At 43.0% G+C, this 26,591-nt stretch overlaps 1 protein-coding gene across 5 annotated transcripts in view; it reads left to right on the top strand.

The window, feature by feature from the left end:
• The window catches only part of LOC137377579 (pre-mRNA 3'-end-processing factor FIP1-like), a 74,113-nt gene that overhangs the window by 10,879 nt on the left and 36,643 nt on the right, over window positions 1-26,591 (top strand). For 3 of the 5 annotated variants that reach the window (XM_068047349.1, XM_068047350.1, XM_068047348.1), the window contains exons 2-5: window positions 7,492-7,534; window positions 9,813-9,915; window positions 12,188-12,285; window positions 21,238-21,293. In XM_068047349.1, coding sequence (XP_067903450.1) covers window positions 7,492-7,534; window positions 9,813-9,915; window positions 12,188-12,285; window positions 21,238-21,293 — 300 coding nt within the window. The remainder of the gene's footprint in view (window positions 1-7,491; window positions 7,535-9,812; window positions 9,916-12,187; window positions 12,286-21,237; window positions 21,294-26,591) is intronic. The other 2 variants (XM_068047352.1, XM_068047351.1) reach the window with 1 other exon arrangement.

Here is a 26,591-nt window from a genome sequence, read left to right as displayed (position 1 = left end):
AAGCCTATAGCTTCCCTCTGTGCCTTTCTTGGCATCCTCCAAAGTACCCATTGAGACACTCATTGCTGCCTTCCTATTGTTACAACCAGGTGAGGAAGGGGTCTTGGCTCCCCTTTCACCCCTTCTCTGGTTTGACCGCAACAGGGTTTATCCTTTTTAACACAGTGATTGAACTTACCTCAGTGAGCACTTGCTCCTGTTCCTCTAATATTATTGCCAAAGAACCGATCGGACAGGTTTTCTTGGGTTTAAACAAGAAAGATGTAAGTATATTAACCTTATCACTCTAAACTGGTTAAAATTGCTAAAATAAGCGACGCATTCACGCTCACATTCACATGAGAGGCACACACACGCACAAATAGATTACAGAGGGGAAAAAACAGTTGGGAGGTTGGAATGGAGTCCTTAATAAAAAATAGAATTTAAATACTGAAGTTTAGTCCCAGAGTCCTTAGTTGAAGTTGTGGTCCTGAAGTTATTGCTGGACCACACACAGTTCAGGCTTGCTTCTCAGGTTCCAGAAGGCAGAAGAGGAGCTTTGTCCTTGTCCCCTTAGTTGTTGGCTATGCTGGGCTGTAGGTTTACAGCTGAAGCTTCTCTGGATCTTTGCTGGAGAGAGGGAGTGAGGAGATGTTCCTTCGCTGGATTTCAGTTACAGTCTCCTCCTGAGGCACAGTTCACAACCTCGTGAGTTACACAAGCAGTCATGTGATGTGACCACCTCTTTGTTTGAAACAGCATCTTCTGGAATGATCTTTGAAATTCAAGGCTGTTCAGACATACTTGGTAGGGGGGAGTTTGACTCTTTCACAGTCAGTGGGTGTTGATGGCTTTTGACAACCGTGTTGACAAAACCATTTTAGGTAACTTAATCAGAGAGCACCTCATTGTTCTGGCTAGACTGGGTAATCACCTCTGCCTCTAATTGGCCTTTGGCTTCTCATGGGCAAATTTTGTGTGGCCATCTTGGCTGCTCGCTGTTCTGTTTTTAAAAAGTTATTTGCAGCAATCTCAGTAAAAGTCTCAAGCAGAGTTCTACACAACGAAATTAATATTTCCATTTGGCATGCGGGGTTTCCGTCACATTATTATCAGCAATCCCAACTGCCCCATCCTACCCTCTTAGCCAGATTGCCCAATGTGCCTGCTTTGGGATAATCTTGCTAATCTCCTTCCCATTCAACTCGTCAGTCCTAGTGCTGACCTTGTGGACTCTGCCAACGGATTAGCTATCTCTGCATCTCCCTCCAGAATGTTCGTTCACTTGTGAACCAAGCTTTGCCATCCATGAGCTTATTGTGGATGATTGCATTGCCATCATGGCCTTGCCGGAAACCTGGCTGAGGGATAATGGTACCTTCCCCCTAAATGAAGCCTTACTGCCCGGCTATACCTTACATCGCTTGCTCCGCCCACACCATTGTTGTGGTGGTGTGGCCTAAAGGCCTGCTTGGGTCTGCAAAATAAAAACCTGACCCGAGCCCGACAGGACCACATCCAACCCGAGCCAGAGTCCTTCCATTTTTTCCTGCACCTGACCCGACCATCAGTTAACTTACCTTCCGTTTTTCACTTTGTTGCTGATCTGCACAAGCTTAAAATAACTAAAAAAAAAAAACACCTTTCAAGTCAAAAAATTACATTAACAGTGGAGCCACTTACCTGTGATAGAGTATGTCTGACCCAACCCGACCCCGAATGCCGGCCCCGGAAGTGCAACCCGACCCGACCCATCGGGTTCGGGTCGGGTAGCAGGCCTTTAGTGTGGCCCTTGTCACCTTATCGCATGGGTCTGTCCTCCTGCTCCTGACATTTTCTGTTTTGAGCCCTCTCTCTCATTTGAAATCCTCATTCTCTACAGCTTATCCGAGTACCATTTAAAAACTTTCTCACCGAAACATCTTCACTGCTTTCCTCCCTCAGCCTCCGTACGGAGTGATTTCCCATCCTCAGCGATTTCAACCTCCATCTCAATTCATCGTCTCTCTCTCTCTCCCCTGAGTTCACTCCCCTCCCTTCCTCCCTTAATCTCTTCTACCATATAACGTCCCCAACATGCATTTACGCCCCCTTCATCTTGCCATCTCTTGTGGCCTCCTTAAGCCCATTGTGTTGATCACAGATAAGGCCATTCCTGATCACTTCCTTGAGTCATTCTCCACCCACATCCACCTTCCACGTCCCAACCCTACCTCCTCTATCCGCCCCTGGAAAAAAACACTCTCCCAATTCATTTCCAACTGCTCTCTCAAAATCCCAACTCTTTTGGCCCTCAGCTCACCAGAACATTTCTGCAGCTATCGATCTGCTCAACCACACCCGTGTCTCCACCTTAAATGCCCTAATCCCCATTAAAGCCATTACTCTCTTTCACCCTGGCCATTCCGCTTGGTATGGCCCTGATCTCTGCTCCCTTCAGTCCAAAGGATGCAGACTTGAACAGTTTTGGCAGCTAACTGGTTTAGTTATTCACTGCTAGATCCGGCTGGACCACATAGAGCGCTATTGGGGGACACCAAAGGTAATGATGCGGGAGTGGGAAGAGAAAACCTTTGCATAGCTAAGAATGGAAGCAGGCTGGTGCAGTCCCACCCAGCTGGCCGACGGCGGTGAAGTGTTAGACCAAACTTCCTCAAAGGTTCTCCCCGCGCTAACCTTGAACCTGCGTCTTTAATTTCTTTAGTGCTCCTCTCCAAGCTCATCTTGTCCATGAGACAGACCTGCTCCCTCAGCCTAACTTCCACTAAACAGCTGACCACCTAACTTTCCATCCTGGCTCTCATGTTAGTTGATATTGTTGATGGTTCTGTCCTTTCAGGTACTGGTCCCCTCTCCTTCAAATCTGCTGTTAGAAAAGACAACCGTTGACCCCACCATACTTGCAAACTTCAGCTCAACTCCAACCTCCCTTTCCTCTGCAAAGTCCTTGAACGTGTTGTTTCCTCCCAAATCCATGCCCATCTTTCCCAGAACTTCATGTTTGCATTCCTCCAAGCAGGTTTCCACTCCTACCACAGTACTGAAACAGCCCTTATCAAAGTCACCAAATGACTGTGACAAAGGTAAATTATCCCTCCTTGTCTTTCTCAACCTGCCTGGAATCTTTGACATGGTTGACCACACTATCCTGCTCCAATGCCTCTCACTTTTGTCTGGTTGGGTGGGGCTGCACTTGCCTGGTTCCATTCTTATCTATCGAGTTGTAGTCACAGAATCACCTGCAATGACTTCTTTTCATGCTATTGCACCGTTGCTTCTTGTGTCCCGCAAGGATCTATCCTTAGCCCCCTTCTATTTCTCATCTACATGCTGTCCCTCGGCATTGACATCTGAAAACACAGCGTCAGTTTCCATGTGTTTGCCTCACTACCACCTCTCTCGACTCCTTCACAGTCTCTAAATTGTCATACTGCTTAGCCAACATCCAGTACTATATGAGCAGAAATTTCCTCCAACTAAATATTGGGAAGACAAAGCCATCATCTTCAATCCCTGCCACAAACTCCATTCGCTAGCCACTGACTCCATCCCTCTTCCTGGTCACTATCTGAGGCTGAATCAGACTGTCTGCAGCCTTGGTGTCATATTTAACCCCAAGATGAGCTTCCGACCACATACCTATGCCATCACTAAGACCACCTATTTCCACCTCCGTAACTTCGCCCAACTCTGCCTCGCCTCAGCTTTTAAAAAAAAAAAAAAAAATTTTGTTCTTGGGATGTGAGCATTGCTGCCAAGGCTAATATTTATTGCCCATCCCTAATTGCCCTTGAGAAGGTGGTGGTGATCCACCTTCTTGAACGGCTGCAGTCCATGTGGTGTAGGTACACCCATGATGCTGTTGGGGAAGAAGTTCCAGGAATTTGACACAATGACAGTGAAGGAATATAGTTCCAAGTGAGGATGGTGTATGATTTGGAGGGGAACTTGAAGATGGTGGTGTTCCCATGCATTCCTGCTAGGTGGTAGAAGTTGTGGATTTGGAAGGTGCTGTTAAAGAAACGTTGACAAGTTGGTGTAGTGTATCTTGTAGATGGTACACATTGCTGCCATGTGCGCTGGTGGTGGAGGGAGTGAGCATTTAAAGTGGTGGATGGGGTGCCGTTCAAGCTAGCTGCTTTCTCTTGGATGGTGTCACGCTTCCTCAGTGGTTTTGGAGCTGCATTCATCTCAGCAAATGGGGAGTATTCCATCACACTACTGACTTGTGCCTGCCTTTTAGATGGTGGACAGGTTTTGGGGAGTCAGGATTTGAGTTACTTGGAGTCATAGAATGGTTACAACACAGGAGGAGGTCATTTGGCCCATCATGTCCATGTCACTCTCTGCAAGAGCAACTCACCCAGTCCCACTCCCCTACCTGATCCCTGTAGCCCTGCAATTTTTTTTCTTTTCAGATAATTATCCAGCTCTCTCTTGATGGCCTACATTGAATCTGCCTCCACCACGCTTTCTGGCAGTGCATTCCAGATCCTAACAAGTCGCTGCATAAAAAAGCTTTTCCTGATGTCGCTGTTGCTTCTTTTGCCAATCGCCTTAAATCGGTGTCCTCTAGTTCTAGATCCTTTGCCTAGTGGGAACAGTTTTTTCCCTATCTTGTGCAGACCTCATGATTTTGAACACCTCTATCAAATCCCTTCTCCAAGAAGAACAGTCCCAGCTTCTTCAGCCTATCCATATAACTGAAGCTCCTCATCACTGGAACCATTCTCGTGAATCTTTTCTGCACCCTCTCTAACTCCTTAACATCCTTCCGAAACAGTGGCGCTCAAAACTGGACACAATACTTCAGTTGAGGCTGAACTAGTGTTTCATATAGATCTCTCCTGACTTCCTTGTTGTATTCTATGCTCCTATTTATAAAGCCCAGGATCCGATATGCTTTATTAACTGGTTTATCAACCTGCCTTGCCACCTTCAAAGATTTGTGTACATACGCCCCGAGGTGCCTCTGCTTGTTTCTTAATTCGAAGCCTCTGACCTGCTCTTGCAGCTACAGTACTTATGTGGCTGGTCCAGTTAAGTTTCTGGTCAGTGGTGACTCCCGGGATGTTGATGCTGGGGGATTCAGCGATGCAGTTGAATGTCAAGGAGAGATTGTTAGGTTCTCTCTTGTTGGAGATGGTCATTGCCTGGCACTTGTGTGGCACGCATGTTACTTGCCACTTATCAGCCCAAACCTGAATGCTGTCCATGTCTTGCTGCATATCAGTATCTGAGGAGTTACAAATGGTACACCCATCAGTGAACATTGCCACTTCTGACCTTGTGATGGAGGGAAGGTCATTGAGGAAGCAGCTGAAGATGGTTGGGCTTAGGACATTACCCTAAGGAACTCCTGCAGTGATCTCCTGGGGCTGAGATGATTGGCCTCCAACCACCACAACCATCTTCCTTTGTGCTAGGTATGACTGTAACCAATGGAGGGTTTTCCCCCTGATTTCACATGACTTCAATTCTTTTAGGGCTCCTTGATGCCGCACGCTGTCAAATGTTGCCTTGAAATCAAGGGTAGTCATTCTCGCCTCACCTCTGGAATTCAGCTCTTTTGTCTACGTTTGGACCAGTACTGTAATGAAGTCTGGAGCTGAGTGGCCCTGGCAGAACCCAAACTGAGAATCAGTGAGCTGGTTGTTGCTGAGTAAGTGCTACTTGATAGTACCGTCAGTAACGCCTTCCGTTGCTTTACTGATTGAGAGAAGACTGATGGGGCAGTAACTGGATTTGTCCTTTTTGTAGACAGGATATACCTGGGCAATTTTCCACATTGTCTGGTATATGCCAGTGTTGTAGCTGTACTGGAACAGCTTGGCTAGGGGTGTGGCTAGCTTTGGAGCACAAGTCTTCAGTCCTACAGCCAGAATGTTGTCAGGGCCCATTGCCTTTGCTGCATCCAGTTTCTTTATTCGTTTCTTGATATCATATGGAGTGAATCAAATTGAAGACCAGTATCTATGATGGTGGGGACCTCAGGAGAAGACGGAGGTGGATAATCTACTTGACACCTCTGGCTATAGATTGTTGCAAATGCTTCAGCCTTTTCTTTTGCACTGATGTACTGGCCTCCCCTATCATTGAGGATGGGGATGTTTTTGGAACCTCCTCCTCCAGTTAGTTGTTGAATTTTCCATCACCATTCATGACTGGATGTAGTAGGACTGCAGAGCTTTCATCTGATCCGTTGGTTGTGGGATCATTTAGCTCTGTCTACAGCACGCCGCTTCCACTTTTAGTATGCATATATTCCTGCTGAAACCCTTATCTGTTCCTTTTGCTACCTGTATATTGGACTATTGCAATGCATTCCTGGCCAGCCTCCCTTTTTTTTTTACCCTCCGTAAACTTGAGGTCATCCAAAATTCTGCTGCTCGCGTCCTGACTCTCATCATATTTGTTTCACCCATCATCCCTGTGCTCGCTGACCTACATTGGCTCCTGGTTAAGCAATGCTTTGATTTTAAAATCCTAACCCTTGTTTTCAAATCCCTTCATGGCTTCCTCCTTTCCCATCTCTTTAATCTCCACTAGCCCCACAACCCTCTTAGATCTCTGTGCCCCTCCAATTCTGGGCTCTTGAGCATCCCTGATTTTAGTTGCTACACCTTTGGCTGCCATGTCTTCAGCTACCAAAGCTCTGGAATTCCCTTCCTAAACCTCTCTATCCTCCTTTATGACACTCCTTTAAACCTACTTCAGACCAAGCTTTTGGCCATCTGCCCTAATATGTGGCTTAGTGTCAAATTTGGTTTGATAATCGCACCTGTGAAGTGCCTTGGTTACTAGGTCATGTATATGCGAGGCATATAAATGAAATGCTGATGTTTTCATTGTGATGCTGTATTTTACCAGTAAATAAGCTCTTCAGTGATTCTGTTGACAAGTGTCTGATTTAAATTAATTCATGGCTTGTGTCAGCTGTGGGGTATGATGGTATTCCACCGTTGAATACCATAACTCATGTGCACAGACTGATATTGGTCTTCTCGAGGCACTGAGCATGAGTGACCAAGGAATTAGATATCTTTTGGAGCAGAATAATGACTTTTTTCTTTTTAACAAAAAAAATGTCCACTCTTTTGCCTTCACTAAACACTTTTTTAATAAGGTAGCCACCAGTGTTATCATTAGGCTGTTTTGCCAAAAAAAATGCATAAGTTATTCATGGGAGCTTTTTAACCTTCACTTTGCACTAGATAACACCAGTACAATTCTCAACCAGTGAAAGGTTACCTTTTAGAGGTGGGTTTGTACCTCATTGATTCTGTATGGTCAGGAATTGAAATGCCAATTTGACTCCAAAGACGTACTTTGAATTTTACTATTTTGCACTTGCGAAGTTTTTGCATCAGTGGTAGTATAACCAGCCTATCAGATTTTCCTCTAAAGGTTGCACTGTGTCACAGTGTTGGCTATTTTTCCAGATCATTAAATTTGAAATTATTACATGCCTATTGAGACCACAAATAACACTATTCTATTTGTTTACAGATGAAAACCCTGGCAAACAAGAGGAGGTGGCTTTGGTTGATGGGTAAGAATCAGGATTTTAACGTACAGTACTGCATTAGGTAGTTTGGACTCCTTTCCTATTTCAACAGGAATTCAAGTGGGGTTCTTATCTCTGCAAATCTACATTCTGCCTCGGAATTGCTGCACTAGTCTTTAGTATGCATGATACTTGGCCTCTCAACCACTGAATGCCACGATCTGCAAGTTGGAGGTCCTCTTCTTTGTTCTTTGAATCCTGGAAAGATTGCACCTTATGATGTTTCTTAACTATGCAAGTAAGCTGCTGAAATTGTGATTTGAAAACCAGTTCTAGCAATGCACACAAATTTCTACTAATTTTTGGGATCCCACATTTAAAAAAAAAGATATTGCATTCTAATATTGAGTCAGCAGTTACTAGCTCATTTTTTCCAGTTCACCTTACCTCACCATCATAATCATTGTACTCCAATTTGCAGAACAACTTGTTTTGTCAAGGCCAAGTGGAATTAATTGTAACAATTATAGCGCATGTAGGCTACCAAATATGAATAGAATTACTTTCTGCAACTGCTGAACATTATGTTCGCAAAATTTATTTAATAAACTAAGACAACTTGCATCATAAAAATATCTCTTTCCCATTCAAATTCCTTGTGTTCTTCACTCCTGTTCTATGAGCCCCAGAATATGATAGGTTACCTTCTTTGCTCTTGATGTTCTCTCCTAATTTAAAGAAGGTTTTGCTGATTACCAACAACTGTTTAGATTCCTTCATCCAAAAAGGATTTAAATTTGGAAGCAAATTCCATAGCTGTGCCATGTACAATCCATAGAATCATAGAACAATTACGACACAGAGGGAGGCCATTCAGCGCATCGTGCCACCCAATCTAATCCCACCTTCCAGCACCTGGTCCATAGCCTTGCAGGTTACAGCACTTCAGGTACAGGTCCATGTACCTTTTAAAAGAATTGAGGGTTTCTTGCCCCAGCACCATTTCTGGCAGTGAATTCCAGACACCCACCACGCTCTGGGTGAAAAAGTTTTTCCTCATGTCCCCTCTAATCCTTCTACCAATCACCTTAAATCTGTGTCCCCTGGTAAATGACCTCCCCACCAGAGGAAACAGGTCCTTCCTGTCCACTCTATCTAGGCCCCTCATAATTTTGTACACCTTCGTTAAGTCTCCCCTCAGCCTCCTCTGTTCCAGGGAAAACAGCCCTAACCTATCCAATCTTTCCTCATTGCTGCAACTTTTGAGCCCTGGCAACATTCTTGTAAATCTCCTCTGTACTTTCTCCAGAGCAATTATGTCCTTTCTGTAATGTGATGACCAGAACTGTATGCAATACTCCAGCTGTGGCCTAACCAGCGTTTTATACAGTTCCAGCATCACATCCCTGCTATTGTATTCTATACCTCGGCCAATAAAGGAAAGAAATCTTCTTCATTCTATCTACCTGTCCTGCCACCTTCAGGGACCTGTGGACATGAACTCCAAGGTGTCTCACTTCTTCGACCCCTCTCAATATCCTCCTGTTTATTGTGTATTCCCTCGCTTTATTTGCCCTTCCCAAATGCATTACCTCACACTTCCCTGGATTGAATTCCATTTGCCACTTTTCAGCCCTCTCAGCCAAACCATTGATATCATTCTGGAGTCTACGGCTATCATCCACTATTAACTACACGGCCAATTTTTGTGTCATCAGCAAATTTCCAAATCATGCCTCCCATATTTAAGTTCAAAGCATTAATATATACCACAAACAGCTAGGACCCAACACTGAGCCCTGTGGAATGCCACTGGAAACAGCTTTCCATTCGCAAAAACATCTGTCGACTACTACCCTTTGTTTCCTCTCCGAGCCAATTCTGCATCCGACCTGCCACATTGTACTGTATCCCTGTAAACCCTACCCAGAAACTTAATGGGAAGCATCTGTTTTGTGCTTTCTCTTTAGAATTATGCCAGCTAGGGATATGTTTATGAAAGAGCATTTATTTCAGAGAATTCATAATTTTTAACTGAAATTTGGGAACTAACCTTAAAGAAGAACTGTAGTCAAATGACTTATTGATTAACATCGGTAAAGGCTACTTGAATAAAGTAGTAGAGTTACTGCCAGTTTCTGTGCAACTATGACTTCCCTGAGTTAATTACTTCAAAAGGGGAGAAGATCAGCATTTTAACAGACTAATGCATTAATAGTGAATACTAAATAATGCAAATAACGTAAGCCCTCTTAAGATAATGTTGCAGTATTAAAATTGCCTATCAAATTTAGCAATTAGCTTCATTCTGCATTTTGTTTAGATTTAACTTGGCTACTTGCTTGTGCAGGGGAGAAGACCCTTTAGCAACGCTGCAGGAGACATCACAAGAATTCAAAGACAGCAATTTGGAAATGGCTGAGGGTGTAAGTTTCAGAATGGTTTTCCCAGCATTGGTTTGCTGTTCCTTATTTACTTGGGTAAAGTTTCAATTAAAAGAAATGAAATATTTTAATATTTCCTGCATGTTCTGTGTAATTGATTTAAAATGTTGTCAGAGTATACCTCTGGAGTGGTCGGATTAGGATTGTACATTTTTCTTTTATACTGGGAGTGCTACTTTTGGCCAGGCTCCATTTGTAAGACACTTTCTCCACTTTAATCATAGAAGATGGTTAGGTTGAAGGATGAGGGAGCCCATGTGCTGTTCTGCACCTTCTTATACCTATACACTCTTATGAGCCTACAAAGCCAATTTCTCTCTTTCTAGCTTCAAACACTGAATGATAAAAGGCACGGGCAGTAAGCAGAGCTTTTTGAAAAGTGCTGTAGGTCAGCTAGCAGAAGGCTCTGGGAAATTGGACTGCGAGATGTGGCAGTATGGTGTGCTAATGATTTTTGGACTATCACATAAGATTAAACTAAATGAATCATCGTAACTGTTGCTCTGTATATTCACTTGCTGTGAAATAAAGAAGCTTAATGATTTGTGTCAAGCTTCGTCTCCAAGTATTTGCTTGAACCACCTACAGAGTGATTGAAGAATTACATGTACAAAAGAAAAATATCCAGTCCAGGACACAAGGGGGTACTATGTGTTAAAACCTCTGGGTTATTTTATCGTTCAAGTTGATATAGGACAGTGTGAAATAATTCTTGGTAGGGAAGGCTTTCTGTTCTTCTGAATGGATATCACAGAAGCAGCAGAGGCTTAGTGATTGACCTGGATGGGACGGGAGAAACTGTGTCTTAAGTGGGAAGAGCAAAAATAGCTGGATAAGAGGAAGAATTTTCACTCATTTTCTTGGGGGCAATTGTTAAGGATATATTAAAGCTCCTCAATCAATAGCTTAGTGGTTCTAGCATGTACTGAATTATATAGACAAGAAAAGCCTCAGGCTTTTTCTTCATTTATGCTGAGTCAGCTGATCTCCAATAGGACAGCAGTAGCCACAGCACACTGAAGTAGGGAGGGAAAATATCAGCAAAGGATCCAACATGTGATCATTAGCCAGTGTTTTTGTTTAAAAAAGTGCAAATTAGGGGACTTTGGGCGAGGCCAGGATTGTGTTCAATGTTTTCTGGGTTCTTAGGAGGAGTCCTTAAAATAAGGACTTTGAATGTATGGATAAATGTGCTTGGCAAGATGAAATGTCGCTCAAATAGAACGTTTTCTGCTTCTGAAAATGTAAAAATAAAGTTTCTTCCATTGTTCCTTAACAATATGCCTTAAATCCCACACCAGAAGTGCACACCCAGCTGTCACTAAATTGTTTCCATTTTTGACTGTGGCCATCCTTGTGACCTCCCCATCTGCCAAATTACAGGCAGCTGAATTGTGAACTCAAACCAGCTAAGAACTGGTTTGAAACAGCACTGGCTTTTTCATGGAGGATCCCTCCAGACAGCATAAATGAGGGGTTTTAACTCATCAGTCTGGGCTATGAATTAAACAAGTTGCCAGTGTGCCAACACACTTCACCCTCTTCCCAATCTACATAAGCCTTAGAAACTATACTTTAGCTGTTCCTTTAATATCTAAGAAAAATAACATTAAAACTTTGAATTGATTTGTGCCAATTGTGCCAGGACAAAGCAGCCCACTTGATCGGCACCCCATCCACCACCATAAAATTTCACTGCCTCCACCACCAGCAATGCACAGTTGCTGTAGTGTGTGCCATCGACAAGATGCACTGCAGCAACTCTCCAAGGTCCTTCGACAGCACCTTCCAAGCCCATAACCTCTACTGCCTAGAAGAACAAGGGCAGCAGGCGCATGGGAACACCAGCACCTGCAAGTTCTCCTCCAAGCCACATGCTATCCTGACTTGGAGAAATATTGCCATTCCTTCACTGTCGCTGGGTCAGTGTCCTGGAACTCCCTGCCTAACAGCACTGTGGGTGTACCTTCACTACAAGGACTGTAGTGGTTCAAGAAGGCGCTCACCACGCCCTTCTCGAGGGCAATTAGGGTTGGACGATAAATGCTGGACTTGCCAGCGATGCCCACATCACATGTATGAATAAAAAAAATTACAGTCACATCTGTCTATTCCATATTGAACTAATGTGTCGTAAGAGACCCCAAGAAGAGATTTAATCAAGGTATCATCCTTCTGACTTAGTATCAAAGAGGATACTTTAAATGTTTGCTGGTGTGTTGATTGGTTGAAAAGGATTGGCTTTGTATTTTAGGCTTCACAAAATGGTGATGATGACAGTGACAGTGACAGTGATGACGATGATGTGAAGGTCACCATTGGAAACATTAAAACAGGTGCACCACAGTATATGTAAGTGAACTGCTGTGTTTCTAAAGCTGTATAATCATTAAGTTGCTTTATTTTACAGAAGTTTGAAGAATAAAACAAGCATTTTACCTGCCTTCTCACCACTTTCTTCAAATCTCTTGTCTCCAGGCCTGAATTTATGTTGCTTGCTTCGTCTGTTGCCCTTCACGTAAAGAAAAAAGTTCCAACCATCTTCCTTTTTTGTTTCTGACTTTAGCTTTTCAACTTTTGTGTTTTTGAAGTCTTCACAGTGAATAGTTTGCAGGGATCAGCCTTTCTCAATTCCTTTCATGCCTTGAGAACTACAATTAGGTCATCTCAAATTTGCCAGATTTCCAAAGAAACTAAACTCGCTTCCTGAGGTTTTCTTGTGATTTTAATTCATAATTGCCCAGAATCATCATTGTAGCTTGCCTTTGTACCCCTGTAATCTTAACATTTTATTATGGTTATGATCAGAACTACACATGTTACTTATGCAACAACAATGTCTTATCTTGATTTATCTCTGTTAATTCAGACCAGTATCTTATTTTTAGAATAACATCACGAAAACGTGCTATGTCGAAGAATGATTTTATTTTTAATCCACCAACTGGAAACCTGAATATTAAACTGGTGGAGATGAACCACTCAAGCCTTGCAAGCTTTGAACTCTGCTGATCGTGACCACCAAGGCATATCCCCTGCTGCAGACTGTAGTGTTCAATGGTTTATTTGATCTATGTTTGATTGTGTTAGTCTGTTCACTGATCGATGTTCACTGTGCCTAATTACTTAGGAACAGGAGTGGGCCATTCAGCCCATCGAGCCTGCTCCACCATTCAATTAGATCAATGTCTAATTGTCTATCTCAACGCCACTTTCCAGCGCAAGCTCCATATCCCTTGATGTCATTAGTCTCCAAAAATCTATCGATTTCTGTCTTGAACATGCTCGGTGACTAAGCTTCCACAGCCTCTGGGGTAGAGAATTCCAAAGATTCACCACCCTCTGTGAAGAAAGTCTTCCTCATCTCAGTCTTAAATGACCGTTGCCTTATTCTGAGATGATGTCCCCTGGTTCTAAACTCACCACCCAGCGGAAACATCCTATTGTTACGACCGAGGTGGGAGGAGTGCACTGTTTGTTCTAGTCCCACTTCTCCAGAGGTCACCATATATTATTTTAAATTTTCCCACTTAGCGATACAGTCAGTCATATACTCTATTTTTCCCAGAATAGAACACACTAACCAGGTTTCTTTAATGAACAATAAAATTCAGTTTATTATGAAACAAGTCTTAACTAGTAATGAAGTAGAACATAAACACACATCGAAATTTTAAAGTTCCCTTTTTTTAACCTTAATACCTTCACACACATGGACATACACTGGTTAATTGAAAAAAAAGGGATTTTTAAGACAGACAAAAAAAACTTGGGCTGATTACTTTGAAGAAAACAACAGATGAGATATGTTGTTCCAGAACAGTCTAACTTCTGACTACATGTAGACAGGTCACTGAGATCTTTTAGAACCGCTTTCAGGCAGCGTTGAAACGTAATTTAGCAGGCTTTTTTCAAAGACAGGAAATGAGATGAATTGACAAAGTGGACTTCTCAGGATCCTTCAGAGAATTGCTGGAAATCGAACTGGGTTGAGGTCTTCTCTCCTTTTTATACTTCAGACTTGATTTTATCGGTTGCTCACGACAGAAGGTAAAACACGCACTGGCCCACAGCCAAAAAGCTTGAGAGTTTTCTGCCCATCGCAGGGGGCGCTATGCTGCTACTGGGCTTGTCCAATCAAGAGATGCTTGTCACTTCTCTGCGCCTGTTACCAGGGTTTCTATTCTATCTTTAACTTGAGTCATGTGACATTGTTGCCAATCCAGTTCCTTCAGTGCTCCCTTGATGGCTCTTTTTTTAAAAAAAAATAAACTGGTCCAACATTTATTCAGTTTAACTATAAATTCCTTTAAAAAAAATGTTCTTAACATAAACAGAATTACTTTCATAACACTATTTTCATGGAACTGTATTTATTTTTTTCTTCTGTTTGAAACTCTGTGCCTTTAAGACAGAGAGGGAAGCTTTAGATTTCTGAGAACAGTGTGCCACAGCTGCATTTGTTAGCTAGGCAACAGCAGGAGAGTGAGGATGTCACATGGTATAATGTTTCAATTTGACTGTAAAAACCAGCTAAAACCAGTTTTGAGAGACACCAGCGAAATGTGCTTACTGGAGGAAAGAGCTGTCTATTTGCCTCAGCAGAAATTCTACAATGAGCTACAGGCTGTGTTAATTGCCTAAGGAGGAGAAAAACGACCATTTGTATTGCTGGAGATAGCAAGATTCCTTTTCTTTACTTCCAAGCCAAGAAGTCTTTGCTTCAAGATTGAATCTCTCTTGACTGATTGTGATTTCTGGAAGTCACAGTGAAGTTTCGACTGAGAGACTGTCGGTTTTAAAACCTGAGTGGACCAGTTGCTAGCCGCCTTGTTTAAAGAACTGTCTGATGCCTGCTGCAGACGAAGTGCTTTGAATGCCTATCTATTGAAGGACTGTTCCATCAAATCCGCGTGGAGACTTTGAGTGGCGTTTGATTATTTTTACACTAGGATACCTCACCCATCAGGCACGTAACCCACAAAGACTAACAACCCAGTTATTTATTCTTAAGAAACAACTAATTTTTTAAAACATCTTTTTTTAAAAAGAAACCGTTGATTTTTGAGTGTATATGTGTGAGAATGGGGGAGTTAGGTTTAAATAAGAAGTTATAAGGTCTTTAGACATAGGTTTATCTTAATAGCATTTAAGAATTATTTTTTAATAAATAGTTAATTGGTTGTTGTCTGAAGATACCTGGTTTGGTCTCTTTTATTCTGGGGGTTGCTGGTGTGTGTAATTTGGCTGTTTTTCCGGTTGAGTGGGAAAACTTTATTATGCTGCGACCTATGGAGTGATGGGACTGAATTGAGTTGCTCCCGCCTCAGTCGTAACACTCTCTGCATCCACCCTGTCATGCCCTGTAAGAATTTTGTAAGTTTCAATGAGATTACCTCTCATTCTTTGAAAGTCGAGAGAATACAGGCCCAGTTTCCTTAATCTCTCCTCATAAAACAATCCCACCATCCCAGGGATTAGTCTGGTGAACCCTCGTTGCACTCCCTCTATGGCAAAAATATCCTTCCTTTAGATAAAGAGACCAAAACTGTACACACTACTCCAGGTGCGGTCTCACCAAGGCTCTATACAGTTGCAGCAAGACATCTTTACTTCACTAACTCAAGTCCCTTGCAATGAAGACCAACATACCATTTGCCTTCCTTAATGATTGTTGCACCTGCATGCTAACTTTTAGTGACTCATGAACAAGGAGACCCAGGTCTCTTTGGACATCAACACTTCCCAACCTGTTGCTATTTAAGAAATACTCTTTCTGTTTTTTCTACCGAAGTGTATAACTTCACACTTATTCACATTATATTCCATTTACCATTGTTCTTGCCCATTCACTTAGCCTTTCTAAGTCTGCTTGAAGCTTCCTTGCATCCTCCTCTCAGCTTACATTCCCACCTAGTTTTGTGTCATCAGCAAATTTGGAAATATTACAATTGGTCTCCACATGCAAATCATTGATATAGATTGTGCACATTTGTATCACTGCTGCCTGAGGTTGGAGTTATAGTGTTTTGAAAAGATTCCAGAAAGAACATAGAGAGCCCTTCGAAGGAAATCTTCTGCATTTCTGCCTCCTGGAGGGCTGCCAGGTCAGCCGTCCACATCTTCGGGCCAGGGGCCTCGGGACCATCGGGGGAGGGTCGCGTGACCACTGAGTTCAGCCTGGGGCTGGGTGAGTCACTGGCCTCCACAGACTGTGTGCCCCTTTTGCTTCTCTGGACTCTGGTTTGGCCAGTCAATCCTTCCCCACTCTGTAGTCTATTTGTTTGTGCGTGCGTGTGTGTGAAGGTTGGAACGTATTTTATTATTTTGCTTCGATCGGTTCGGGTTTTTTTTTATTCATTCATGGGATGTGGGCGTTGCTGGCCAGGCCAGCATTTATTGCCCATCCCTAATTGCCCTTGAGAAGGTGGTGGTGAGCTGCCTTCTTGAACCGCTGCAGTCCATGTTGGGTAGGTACACCAACAGTGCTGTTAGGAAGGGATTTCTAGGATTTTGACCCAGCGACAGTGAAGGAACGGTGATATAGTTCCAAGTCAGGATGGTGTGTGACTTGAAAGAGAACTTGCAGGTGGTGGTGTTCCCATGCATTTGCTGCACTTGTCCTTCTAGTTGGTAGAGGTCGAGGGTTTGGAAGGTGCTGTCTAAGGAGCCTTGGTGCGTTGCTGCAGTGCATCTTGATGGTACACACTGCTGCCACTGTGCGTCGGTGGTGGAGGGAGTGAATGTTTGTAGATGGGGTGCCAATCAAGCGAGCTGCTTTGTCCTGGATGGTGTGAAGCTTCTTGAGTGTTGTTGGAGCTGCACCCATCCAGGCAAGTGGAGACTGTTCCATCACATTCCTGATTTGTGCTTTGTAGATGGTGGGCAGGCTTTGGGGACTCAGGAGGTGAGTTACTCGCCACAGGATTCCTAGCCTCTGACCTGCTCTTGTAGCCATGGTATTTATATGGCTACTCCAGTTCAGTTTCTGCTCAATGGTAGCCCTTCGGATGTTGATAGTGGGGGATTCAGTGATGATAATGACATTGAATGTCAAGGGGAGATGGTTATATTCTCTCTTGTTGGAGATAGTCATTGCTTGGCAGTTGTGTGGTGCGAATGTTAATTGCCACTTATCAGCCCAAGCCTGGATATTATCCAAGTCTTGTTGCATTTCTACACGGACTGCTTCAGTATCTGAGGAGTCACGAATGGTTCTGAACGTTGTGCAATCATCAGCGAACATCCACACTTCTGACCTTATGATTGAAGGAAGGTCATTGATGAAACAGCTGAAGATGATTGGGCCTAGGACACTACCCTGAGGAACTCCTGCAGTGAGGTCCTGGAGCACAGATATTTGACCAACAACCACAACCATCTTCCTTTGCGCTAGGTATGACTCCAACCAGCGGGGAGTTTTCCCCCGATTCCCATTGATCTCAGTTTTGCTAGGGCTCCTTGATGCCATACTTGGTCAAATGCTGCCTTGATGTCAGGGGCAGTCACTGTCACCTCTTGAGTTCAGCTCTTTTGTCCATGTTTGAACCAAGGCTATCATGAGGTCAGGAGCTGAGTTGCCCTGGCGGAACCCAAACTGAGCGTCACTGAACAGGTTATTGCCAAGCAAGTGCTGCTTGATGGCACTGTTGATGACACCTTCCATCCCTTCACTGATGATTGAGAGTAGGCTGATGGGGCGGTAATTGGCCGGTTTGGACTTGTCCTGCTTTTTGTGTACAGGACATACCTGGCCAATTTTCCACATTGCAGGGTAGATGCCAGTGCTGTAGCTGTACTGGAACAGCTTGGCTAGGGGCGTGGCAAGTTCTGGAGCACAGGTCAACAGTACTATTGCCGGAATGTTGTCAGGGCCCATAGCCTTTGCAGTATCCAGTGCCTTCAGTCGTTTCTCGATATCACGCGGAGTGAATCGAATTGGCTGAAGACTGGCATCTGTGATGCTGGGGACTTCTGGAGGAGGCCGAGATGATCAACTTGGCACTTCTGGCTGAAGATTGTTGCAAATGCTGCAGCCTTATCTTTCGCACTGATGTGCTGGGCTCCCCCATTATTGAGGATGGCGATATTTGTGGAGCCACCTCCTCCAGTTAGTTGTTTAATTGTCCACCACCATTCACGGCTGGATGTGGCAGGACGGCAGAGCTTACATCTGATCTGTTGGTTATGGGATCGCTTAGCTCTGTCTTTTGCATGCTGCTTATGCAGTTTGGCACGCAGATATTCCTGTGTTGTAGCTTCACCAAGTTGACACAGACATTTTGAGGTATGCCTGGTGCTGCTCCTGACATACCCTCCTGCACTCTTCATTGAACCAGGGTTGGTCTCCTGGCTTGATGGTAATGGTAGAGGGGGATATGCCGGGCCATGAGGTTACAGATTGTGGTTGAGTACAATTCTGCTGCTGCTGATGGCCCACAGCGCCTCATGGATGCCCAGTTTTGCATTGCTAGATCTGTTCGAAATCTATCCCATTTAGCACGGTGGTAGTGCCATACAGCACGAAGGAGGGTATCCTCAATGTGAAGGCGGGACTTTGCCTCCGTGAGGACAAGCTCAGGTATGTTTCCCCCTCTTGTTGATTGCCTCACCACCTGCCGCATACCCAGTCTAGCAGATATGTCCTTTAGGACTCGGTCAGCTCGGTCAGCAGTGGTGCTACTGAGCCACTCATGGTGATGAACATTGAAGTCCCCCACCCAGAGTACATTCTGTGCCCTTGCCACCCTCAGTGCTTCCTCCAAGTGCTGTTCAACATGGAGGAGTACTGACTCATCAGCTGAGGGAGGGTGGTAGGTGGTAATCAGCAGGTGGTTCCCTTGTCCATGTTTGACCTGATGCCATGAGACTTCATGGGATCCTGAGTCGATGTTGAGGACTCCCAGGGCAACTCCCTCCCTACTGTATACCACTGTGCCTCCACCTCTGCTGGGTCTGTCCTGCCGGTGGGACAAGACATACCTGGGGATGGTGATTGCAGTGTCTGGGACATTGTCTGTAAGGTATGATTTGGTGAGTATGACTATGTCAGGCTGTTGCTTGACTAGTCTGTGGGACAGCTCTCCCAACTTTGGCACAAGCCCCCAGATGTTAGTAAGGAGGATTTTGCAGGGTTGACAGGGCTGGGTTTGCCGTTGTCGTTTCCAGTGCCTGGGTCGATGCTGGGTGGTCTGTCTGGTTTCACTCCTTTTTATTGACTTGGTAGCGGTTAGATACAAATGAGTGGCTTGCTAGGCCATTTCAGAGGGCTTGTAAGAGTCAACCACATTGCTGTGGGTCTGGAGTTACATGTAGGCCAGACCAGGTAAGGACAGCAGATTTCCTTCCCTAAAGGACATTAGTGAACCAGATGGGTTTTTACAACAATCGACAGTGGTTTCATGGCCATCATTAGACTAGCTTTTTAATTTCGGATTTATTAATTGAATTCAAATTCCACCTTCTGCTGTGGTGGGATTTGAACCCATGTCCCCAGAGCAATACCCTGGGTCTCTGGGTTACTAGTCCAGTGACAATACCACTTCGCCATTGCCTTCCCTATGGGTGCAGTGGAGCTTGCCTTTTTCTTTGTTGGGCTTGAGAGAACCTGTCCGACTGGCTCCTTTTGTGATCGCGGTGTGTAGGCAGTTGATTACTTACTGAGTTGGCCAGTGTATCACTTAGAAAAGAGGTGGACCTGTTGTGGTCAAGTGGGGAGGAGAGAAGCAGGGGAGCCCTTCAACTCCTCCTCACCTGATCGTAACAGTAATAACTCCTATATAGCAAATAGCTGCAATATCTATATACTATTTGCAGGTGTGTTATATAAATCACCAAGCCCTTCACCAGTCTGTTGTCTTTATGCAAAAAATATGCATTGCCAGAAAGCAAGATTGTTGTTGATTGTCTTGCAGTTATTTTTGACTGAATAATTCTCAGTCTCTTTAACTTAAATAATAATTCACCAAGGCCCCAAAGGTAAAGGGTCAATGTCAAACTTACTTTGCTAACCACTTCTTTCTCCACTGGTCCATGTGTTTTTCTTTTAAAATATGTGTGAGTTGCAATTTTCCAAATAGAATCTACTTCTGCACTCTTGCAGTAGAGTTATGTTAAGAGTAATTTGGTAGTGCTGAATACAGTATAAATTTGTTGCTTTCCCTTACATTGGTATTCTTGCAAATTGTGCTGATGGGTGCAAGACAAAAAGCTTTGACAAAATGTGTGTTTTCAGCAATACTCGAGTTATGTTAAACAGATATTTAGAGGAACTAATTCTGCAGGGGTATGGAATATCTTTGCAAACAGTTTATAAAACAGCACATTTGCAGAGAGCCTTAACTTTCACATCATATATGAACTTGTGAAGTGAAGCATATATGTGTTTGAGTTGAGATTGGAGGGTTTGCTAAATTCACAGGATTACCCATTTTATTGGACCCTTAGTTATTTGATGTGGGTTTTTCTTGGTATGTCTTGACCTCATTTATATGTCATGGTGTTATAACAATGGAAAATGCTAGAAATACATGGGTCAGACAGCATCTTCAAAGTGAAAAGACAGATTAACATTTCAACATAAAACGCTTCCTTCGATCTGTTCTCTTTGTTGACTGTACAAAGAGCATTGTCAACTGTGGCTCAGTGACAGCATTCTCGCTACTGAGTCGGAAGCATGTGGGTTCAAGTTCCACTCCAGGGATTTGATCACATATGTAGGCTAACGCTACAGTACTGTGCAGTACTAAGGAGCTGTCAGATGTTAAACTGGGGCCTCTTCTGCAACCCACCACCACCACCCCGCCCAAGCCCCGGGTGGAATAAAAGATCCCATAACACTATTTTGAAAATCAGCTAAGTTTGCCCTGGTGTCCTGGCCAATATTTATCTCTCGACAAACATGTCAAAACAGATTATCTGGTCATTATCATCTTGCTGTGCGCAAGTTGGCTGCGTGTTTTCTATATTACAACAGGGACTACACTTTCAAAAACTACTTCATTGGGTATAAAACACTTTGGGATGTCCTGAAGTCATGAAAGGTGCTTTATAAATGCAAATCTTTATTTCTTTATAAAGCAACACATTCAAACTATCCTTTTTTTGAACTAAGGAAAGTTGTTGTAAAACGTTACATATGCTATAACATTTTCATTCAAAAATGTATTTTACAGCACATTGGGGTGGGATGATGGAAAAATAGCAAATTTGGGCCATTACTTGGAATTTGCAGTACTAATACTGATATAGTGTGTGCCTGTTCATATTTTGAAATTTGTCTTAATTTATTTTAAATTTATACAGGGGGACTCCGATGAACTTGAATCTGAAGAGTGGGCGGCCCTATGGCTCTTCTGCAGGTCAGTGAGTGGGCTTTACCAGCAATTATTCAGTGATGCTTGGTAATTACCAGATTAAACAGGGCTCTTCAGTTTGTTTGAGAATATATGCATTTTCATTGATAGACCATAAGGTAACTCATGACCAGTTTTACTGGCATAGAGAAGACCATTGGACCATATATGTTTACAGCACAGGAGGAGGCAAGTGGGCCTATTATGTCTGTGTTGACTCTTTGCTAAAGGAATCTGAAAATAATCCCACTGCCCTCCCTTTCCTTAGCTCTGTATCTTTCTCTGCTTCAAATGTGCATCCTCATACTTTTTCCTTAAAAGATACAATGTTTCTGTCTGAACCACTCTGTGGCAAAGCTTTCCATACTCTGTGAGGATATTTCTCCTAATCTCTCTCTCATTTTCTTTGTAACAACTTTAAATTGATGAGCCCTGACCAGCGGAAATAGTCTTTCCTGCTTGCTCTTATCAAAACTCTTCATAATTTAAAAAAAAAAGTATAATAGATTTCCTCATCACCTTCTGTATCTCCAGTTTTTCCTTATAACTATAGTTTTCCACCCCAGTAATGCTCTGAATTTACACCGTACGGTCCCTGTGGCTTTAATGTGCTTTCTAAATGGTTTGCCCAAAACTCTGCACAGTACTCTATAACCCTTACCTTGTGCAAATATATCGTTACCTGTATTTATCTATATAATCCAAAGTGATAATTTTTTTAAATGGTTGTACCTATCTACATTCTCATTTCTAAGGAATTATGTATATGATTTTCTGTAGCTATGCCTATTCACCCACATTTTTCAGCGTTGTGACATTGAATGTGTACTCTCAATTCCTGTTTTTCTTTACAGTTTTTCATCACAGTTCTCTGCATAATATTGCATCCACTGCCAGTCAGCCCATTTCACTAATGGGTTCTTGTACAATTCTCCTTGCTGGGGGAATCCCTTTTTATGTCATCAGAGATATGATATATCTTTATATTCCATGGATACCAGTTGAACCTTGAGCTGATCAGGTTACCTTGTTGTTTGAACTATCTGGGTCAATGCAGCACATGACATTGAGCTCAGCCAAACAGACTAGGAAAGACCTAGTTCAGTCTCTAGGATTCCCTGTTCAGGATTTTTCCATACATAATTTTGTATTATTCATTCAGTAACAAGGCCTGCATAGAGATATGAAAGTGGTACCAGTCAGACAAAGAGAATTTTCTTTTGATCAAACAATATTGTAACTAAGTTCAATCAATTTTAATATATGCTTCAATAATTTTTAGTTAACTTTGGATATAAGGTACTTGTAGAGAGAAAGTTAATATCAGCAATAACAATGTATCTGTTTCCTTGGGACAATTTTAATGACATCAATTTAACTGTTAAGTGCATCTTTGTCTATATAACTTTTAGTTTAGGATTTTAACCTTGAGGAAGAGTGATAGTTAAATTACCTGATGTAATATTTTAAAACTGATTTAAAGAAATCAAGTGCTTACAGGAGTTGGTTCTTGAATTCTAGATTATTTGAAGAGAAGACAAGCATGAGCAGAAATGTAGAGATTGTTTGAGGAAGATTATAGATAATTTAAAGAAGTAGGGAAGGGTGAAGGATATTCAGATCAATTTAAAATTGGGGAGCACAGGAAACCAAGAGTAACTCAGTAGCGCAAATGCTCAGACTGTAAGAAATAATGTAAAAGTTGAAGTGCATGCAAGATGTTAGCTAGAACCAAAAGAAAGAAGACAATTGACAAGCCAGGAAAAGAGAATGCTGATGACTCGCCAGAGTTATTAACCAAAGATGGAACTAACGAACTGCAGAGGCAGACTGTTATTTCTATTCATTTAAACTGCTGTTGGAAAGGTGATATTACATTATGCTAAACCTCATTCAAACTACAGGCTTAAGCAAGAGCACGTTAGTTACTCTGTTGCATTGTCTTGTAAGCTGGAAAGGGCTAATATCACCAAACTATGCTTTAATATACAAAACACCTAAAGTTCTTCTGTGGTTTTCAAACCAATTTATTGTGCTGCTTCTGATATTCATGTGATCATATTATCTTCAAATGTTGAAGTGGTTAAATAAAATAGTTATGAGTAATACTTGTGTCATGTTTATATCTCAAGTAAGTTACCAGTTAAATGGCACTTCAACCAATGTTGCACTGAAGTCTTGCTGGTAGTGGAACAGGAGCTTAATGTTAATTGAATTGATTTATATAGGATGATTCAGAGTGACCCAAGTTAAATGCCACATGTAAAGCCCTAGATACAAATACAAATCCCAGTTGGTTTTCCCTGCAGATCACTAGTCTGTTCTAAGTTAGCAATACGTTAGCAGTGGGTCCGCTGCAGTTAGCTTCCATATCCCTAGACTAGGGGCTTCTGCTGCCCGATGACGAGTTTAAGAGAGTGAGTGAGTTATAGATGCTCCTCACAGTTGAATAGCTCGGCAACAGATTCTCCAAGCTTGCCCATGATTTAATAGCTACGCGATGAGATATGAGAGGATAACCAGTACCCTTAGAACTGTACAAGTCTATAAAATGAGGAGCCTAGCAAAAGCTGTTCATTTAAGACTTAAACACATTAAGATGAACTAGAAGTATTATTGCAGAAGCAATTAATTTTTTTTTGGCTGCATATCAACTGAATGTAATGTTTTGCTTTAATCAGATTGTTTGAAAATTTATGCTGCAATATCTACACAGTTTCTAATAAAATGCAGAGGAAAAGATGAAGAGAATGGACAGCAACAAAGGATTTTAACAGATGTTCTTGTGAAAATCTTCAATTGTGACCTGATCCATTCTCAGTCAGACAAATTCTATAACTTTAGTCAAATAAAACACTCCATTAAAACTATTTGGAGTGGCTTTTCTCTTTCCACTCTAGGATTTTTCTAATGGGAGTGACATTGTCATGGCTGTGATCAGAGTCCTATTATGTTTAAATATAGATAATATAAATATAGAACTTAGAAATAAGAAAGGGGTGATCACTTTGATGGGATTATACTATAGGCCCCCCCAATAGTCAGCAGGAAGTGGAGGAGCATATATGTGTAGGAAATGCACAGATAGGTGTAGGAATTATAGGGTTGTAATAGTAGGTGATTTTAACTTCCCTAATATTGACTGGGACTGCCTTAGTGCTAAGGGATCAGATGGGGAAGAATTTGTTATGTGTGTCCAGGATAGTTTTCTGAAGCAGTATGTGGATAGCCCTACTAGAGATGGGGCTACACTCGACCTCCTCTTAGGTAATGAGGATGGGCAGGTAGTTGATGTGTCAGTGGGGGAGCACTTTCGGACCAGTGACCATAACTCTATTAGCTTCAAGATAGTTATGGAAAAGGGTAGGACTGGTCCTCAGGTTGAAGTCCTAAATTGGGGGAAGGCTAATTTCGTTGGCATCAGACAGGAACTCTCAAACGTTGAATGGGAGAGGCTGTTTACAGGTAAAGGGACGTCTGGCAAGTGGCAGGCTTTTAAAAGTGAGATAGGAAGAGTTCAGGGCCGGCATGTTCCTGTTAGATGGAAGGGCAAGGCTGGCAAGTTTAGGGAACCTTGGTTGACGAGGGATATTGAGGATCTGGTCAGGACAAAGAAGGAGGCTATGTCAGGTATAGACAGCTGGGATTGAGCGAGTCCCTCGATGAATCTAGGGGATGTAGGACTACACCTAAAAAGGAAATTAGAAGGGCGAAAAGGGGCCATGAGATTTCCCTGGCAGATAAGATGAAGGAGAATCCTAAAAGATTCTATATGTATATTAATAGTAAAAGGGTATAGCTAGGGAGAGAGTAGGTCCCCTTAAGGCTCAGTGTGGGAATCTATGTGTGGAGCCACGGGAAATGGGCAAGGTCTTAAATGAATATTTCTTGTTCGTATTTACCGTGGAGAAGGTCATGGAAGCTAGTGAGTTCAAGGGAGGGAACACCGATATCCTGGAGCATATTAACATTACAAAGGAGGAGGTGTTGGAGGTTTTGAAGCGCATTAAGGTGGATAAATCCCCAGGGCCTGACCAGGTGTATCCTAGGATGCTATGGGAAACAAGGGAGGAGATTGCTGGGGCCCTGGCAGAGATTTTTATATCATCGTTAGCCACGGTTGAGGTACTGGAAGACTGGAGGATAGCTAATGTTGTGCCTTTATTTAAGAAGTGCAGCAGGGATAAACCAGGAACTACAGGCCGGTGAGCCTTACATCAGTGGTGGGAAAGTTATTGGAAGGGATTCTGAGAGACAGGACTTATATGCATCTGGAAAGGCATGGTCTGATTAGGGATAGTCAGCATGGCTTTGTGCGTGGGAAATCATGTCTCACGAGTTTGGTTGAGTTTTTCGAGGAGGTGACCAAGAGGATTGACGAGGGCAGGGCGATGGAGATTGTCTACATGGACTTTAGCAAGGCCTTTGACAAGGTCCCACATGGTAGGCTGGTCCAGAAGGTTCGAACACATGGGATCCAGGGTGAGCTAGCAAATTGGATACAAAATTGGCTTGATGATAGGAGGCAGAGGGTGGTAGTGGAGGGTTGTTTTTCAGAATGGAACCCGGTGACCAGTGGTGTGCCGCAGGGATCGGTGCTGGGCCCTCTGTTGTTTGTCATATATATTAATGACTTGGATGTGAATGTAGGGGGCATGATTAGTAAGTTTGCAGATGGCACCAAAATTGGTGGCATAGTGGACAGTGAAGAAGGTTGTCTAAGGTTGCAACAGGATATAGAGCAACTGGGAAAGTGGGCAAGGGAGTGGCAAATGGAATTTAACGCAGACAAGTGTGAAGTGATGCATTTTGGGATGTTAAACCAGGGCAGGACATATACAGTGAATGGCAGGGCCCTGGGGATTGTTGTTGAGCAGAGAGACCTTGGGGTGCAAGTACATAGTTCCCTGAAAGTGGCAACACAGGTAGACAGGGTGGTGAAGAAGGCGTATGACATGCTTGCCTTCATCGGCCGAGGCATTGAGTACAAGAGTTGGGACGTCATGTTACAGTTGTACATAACGTTGGTTAGGCCGCATTTGGAGTACTGTGTGCAGTTCTGGTCGCCGCACTACAGGAAAGGTGTGATTAAGCTAGAGAGGGTGCAGAAAAGATTCAGAAGGATGTTGCCTGGTTTGGAGGGCTTGAGTTATAAAGAGAGATTGGATAGCTGGGTCTGTTTTCCCTGGAGCGAAGGAGGCTGAGAGGGGCATGATAGAGGTATATAAAATTATGAGAGGCATAGATAGGGTAGATAGCCAGAGTTTGTTTCCCATGGTAGGGGTGACTAAAACTAGAGGGCAT

This window comes from Heterodontus francisci, chromosome 15 (assembly GCF_036365525.1).
Source record: "Heterodontus francisci isolate sHetFra1 chromosome 15, sHetFra1.hap1, whole genome shotgun sequence".
In the NCBI taxonomy this organism is placed as follows: Eukaryota; Metazoa; Chordata; class Chondrichthyes; order Heterodontiformes; family Heterodontidae; genus Heterodontus; species Heterodontus francisci.
The sequence above is the reverse complement of the archived record's forward strand: the minus strand, read 5'-3'. Positions and strand labels throughout refer to the sequence as shown.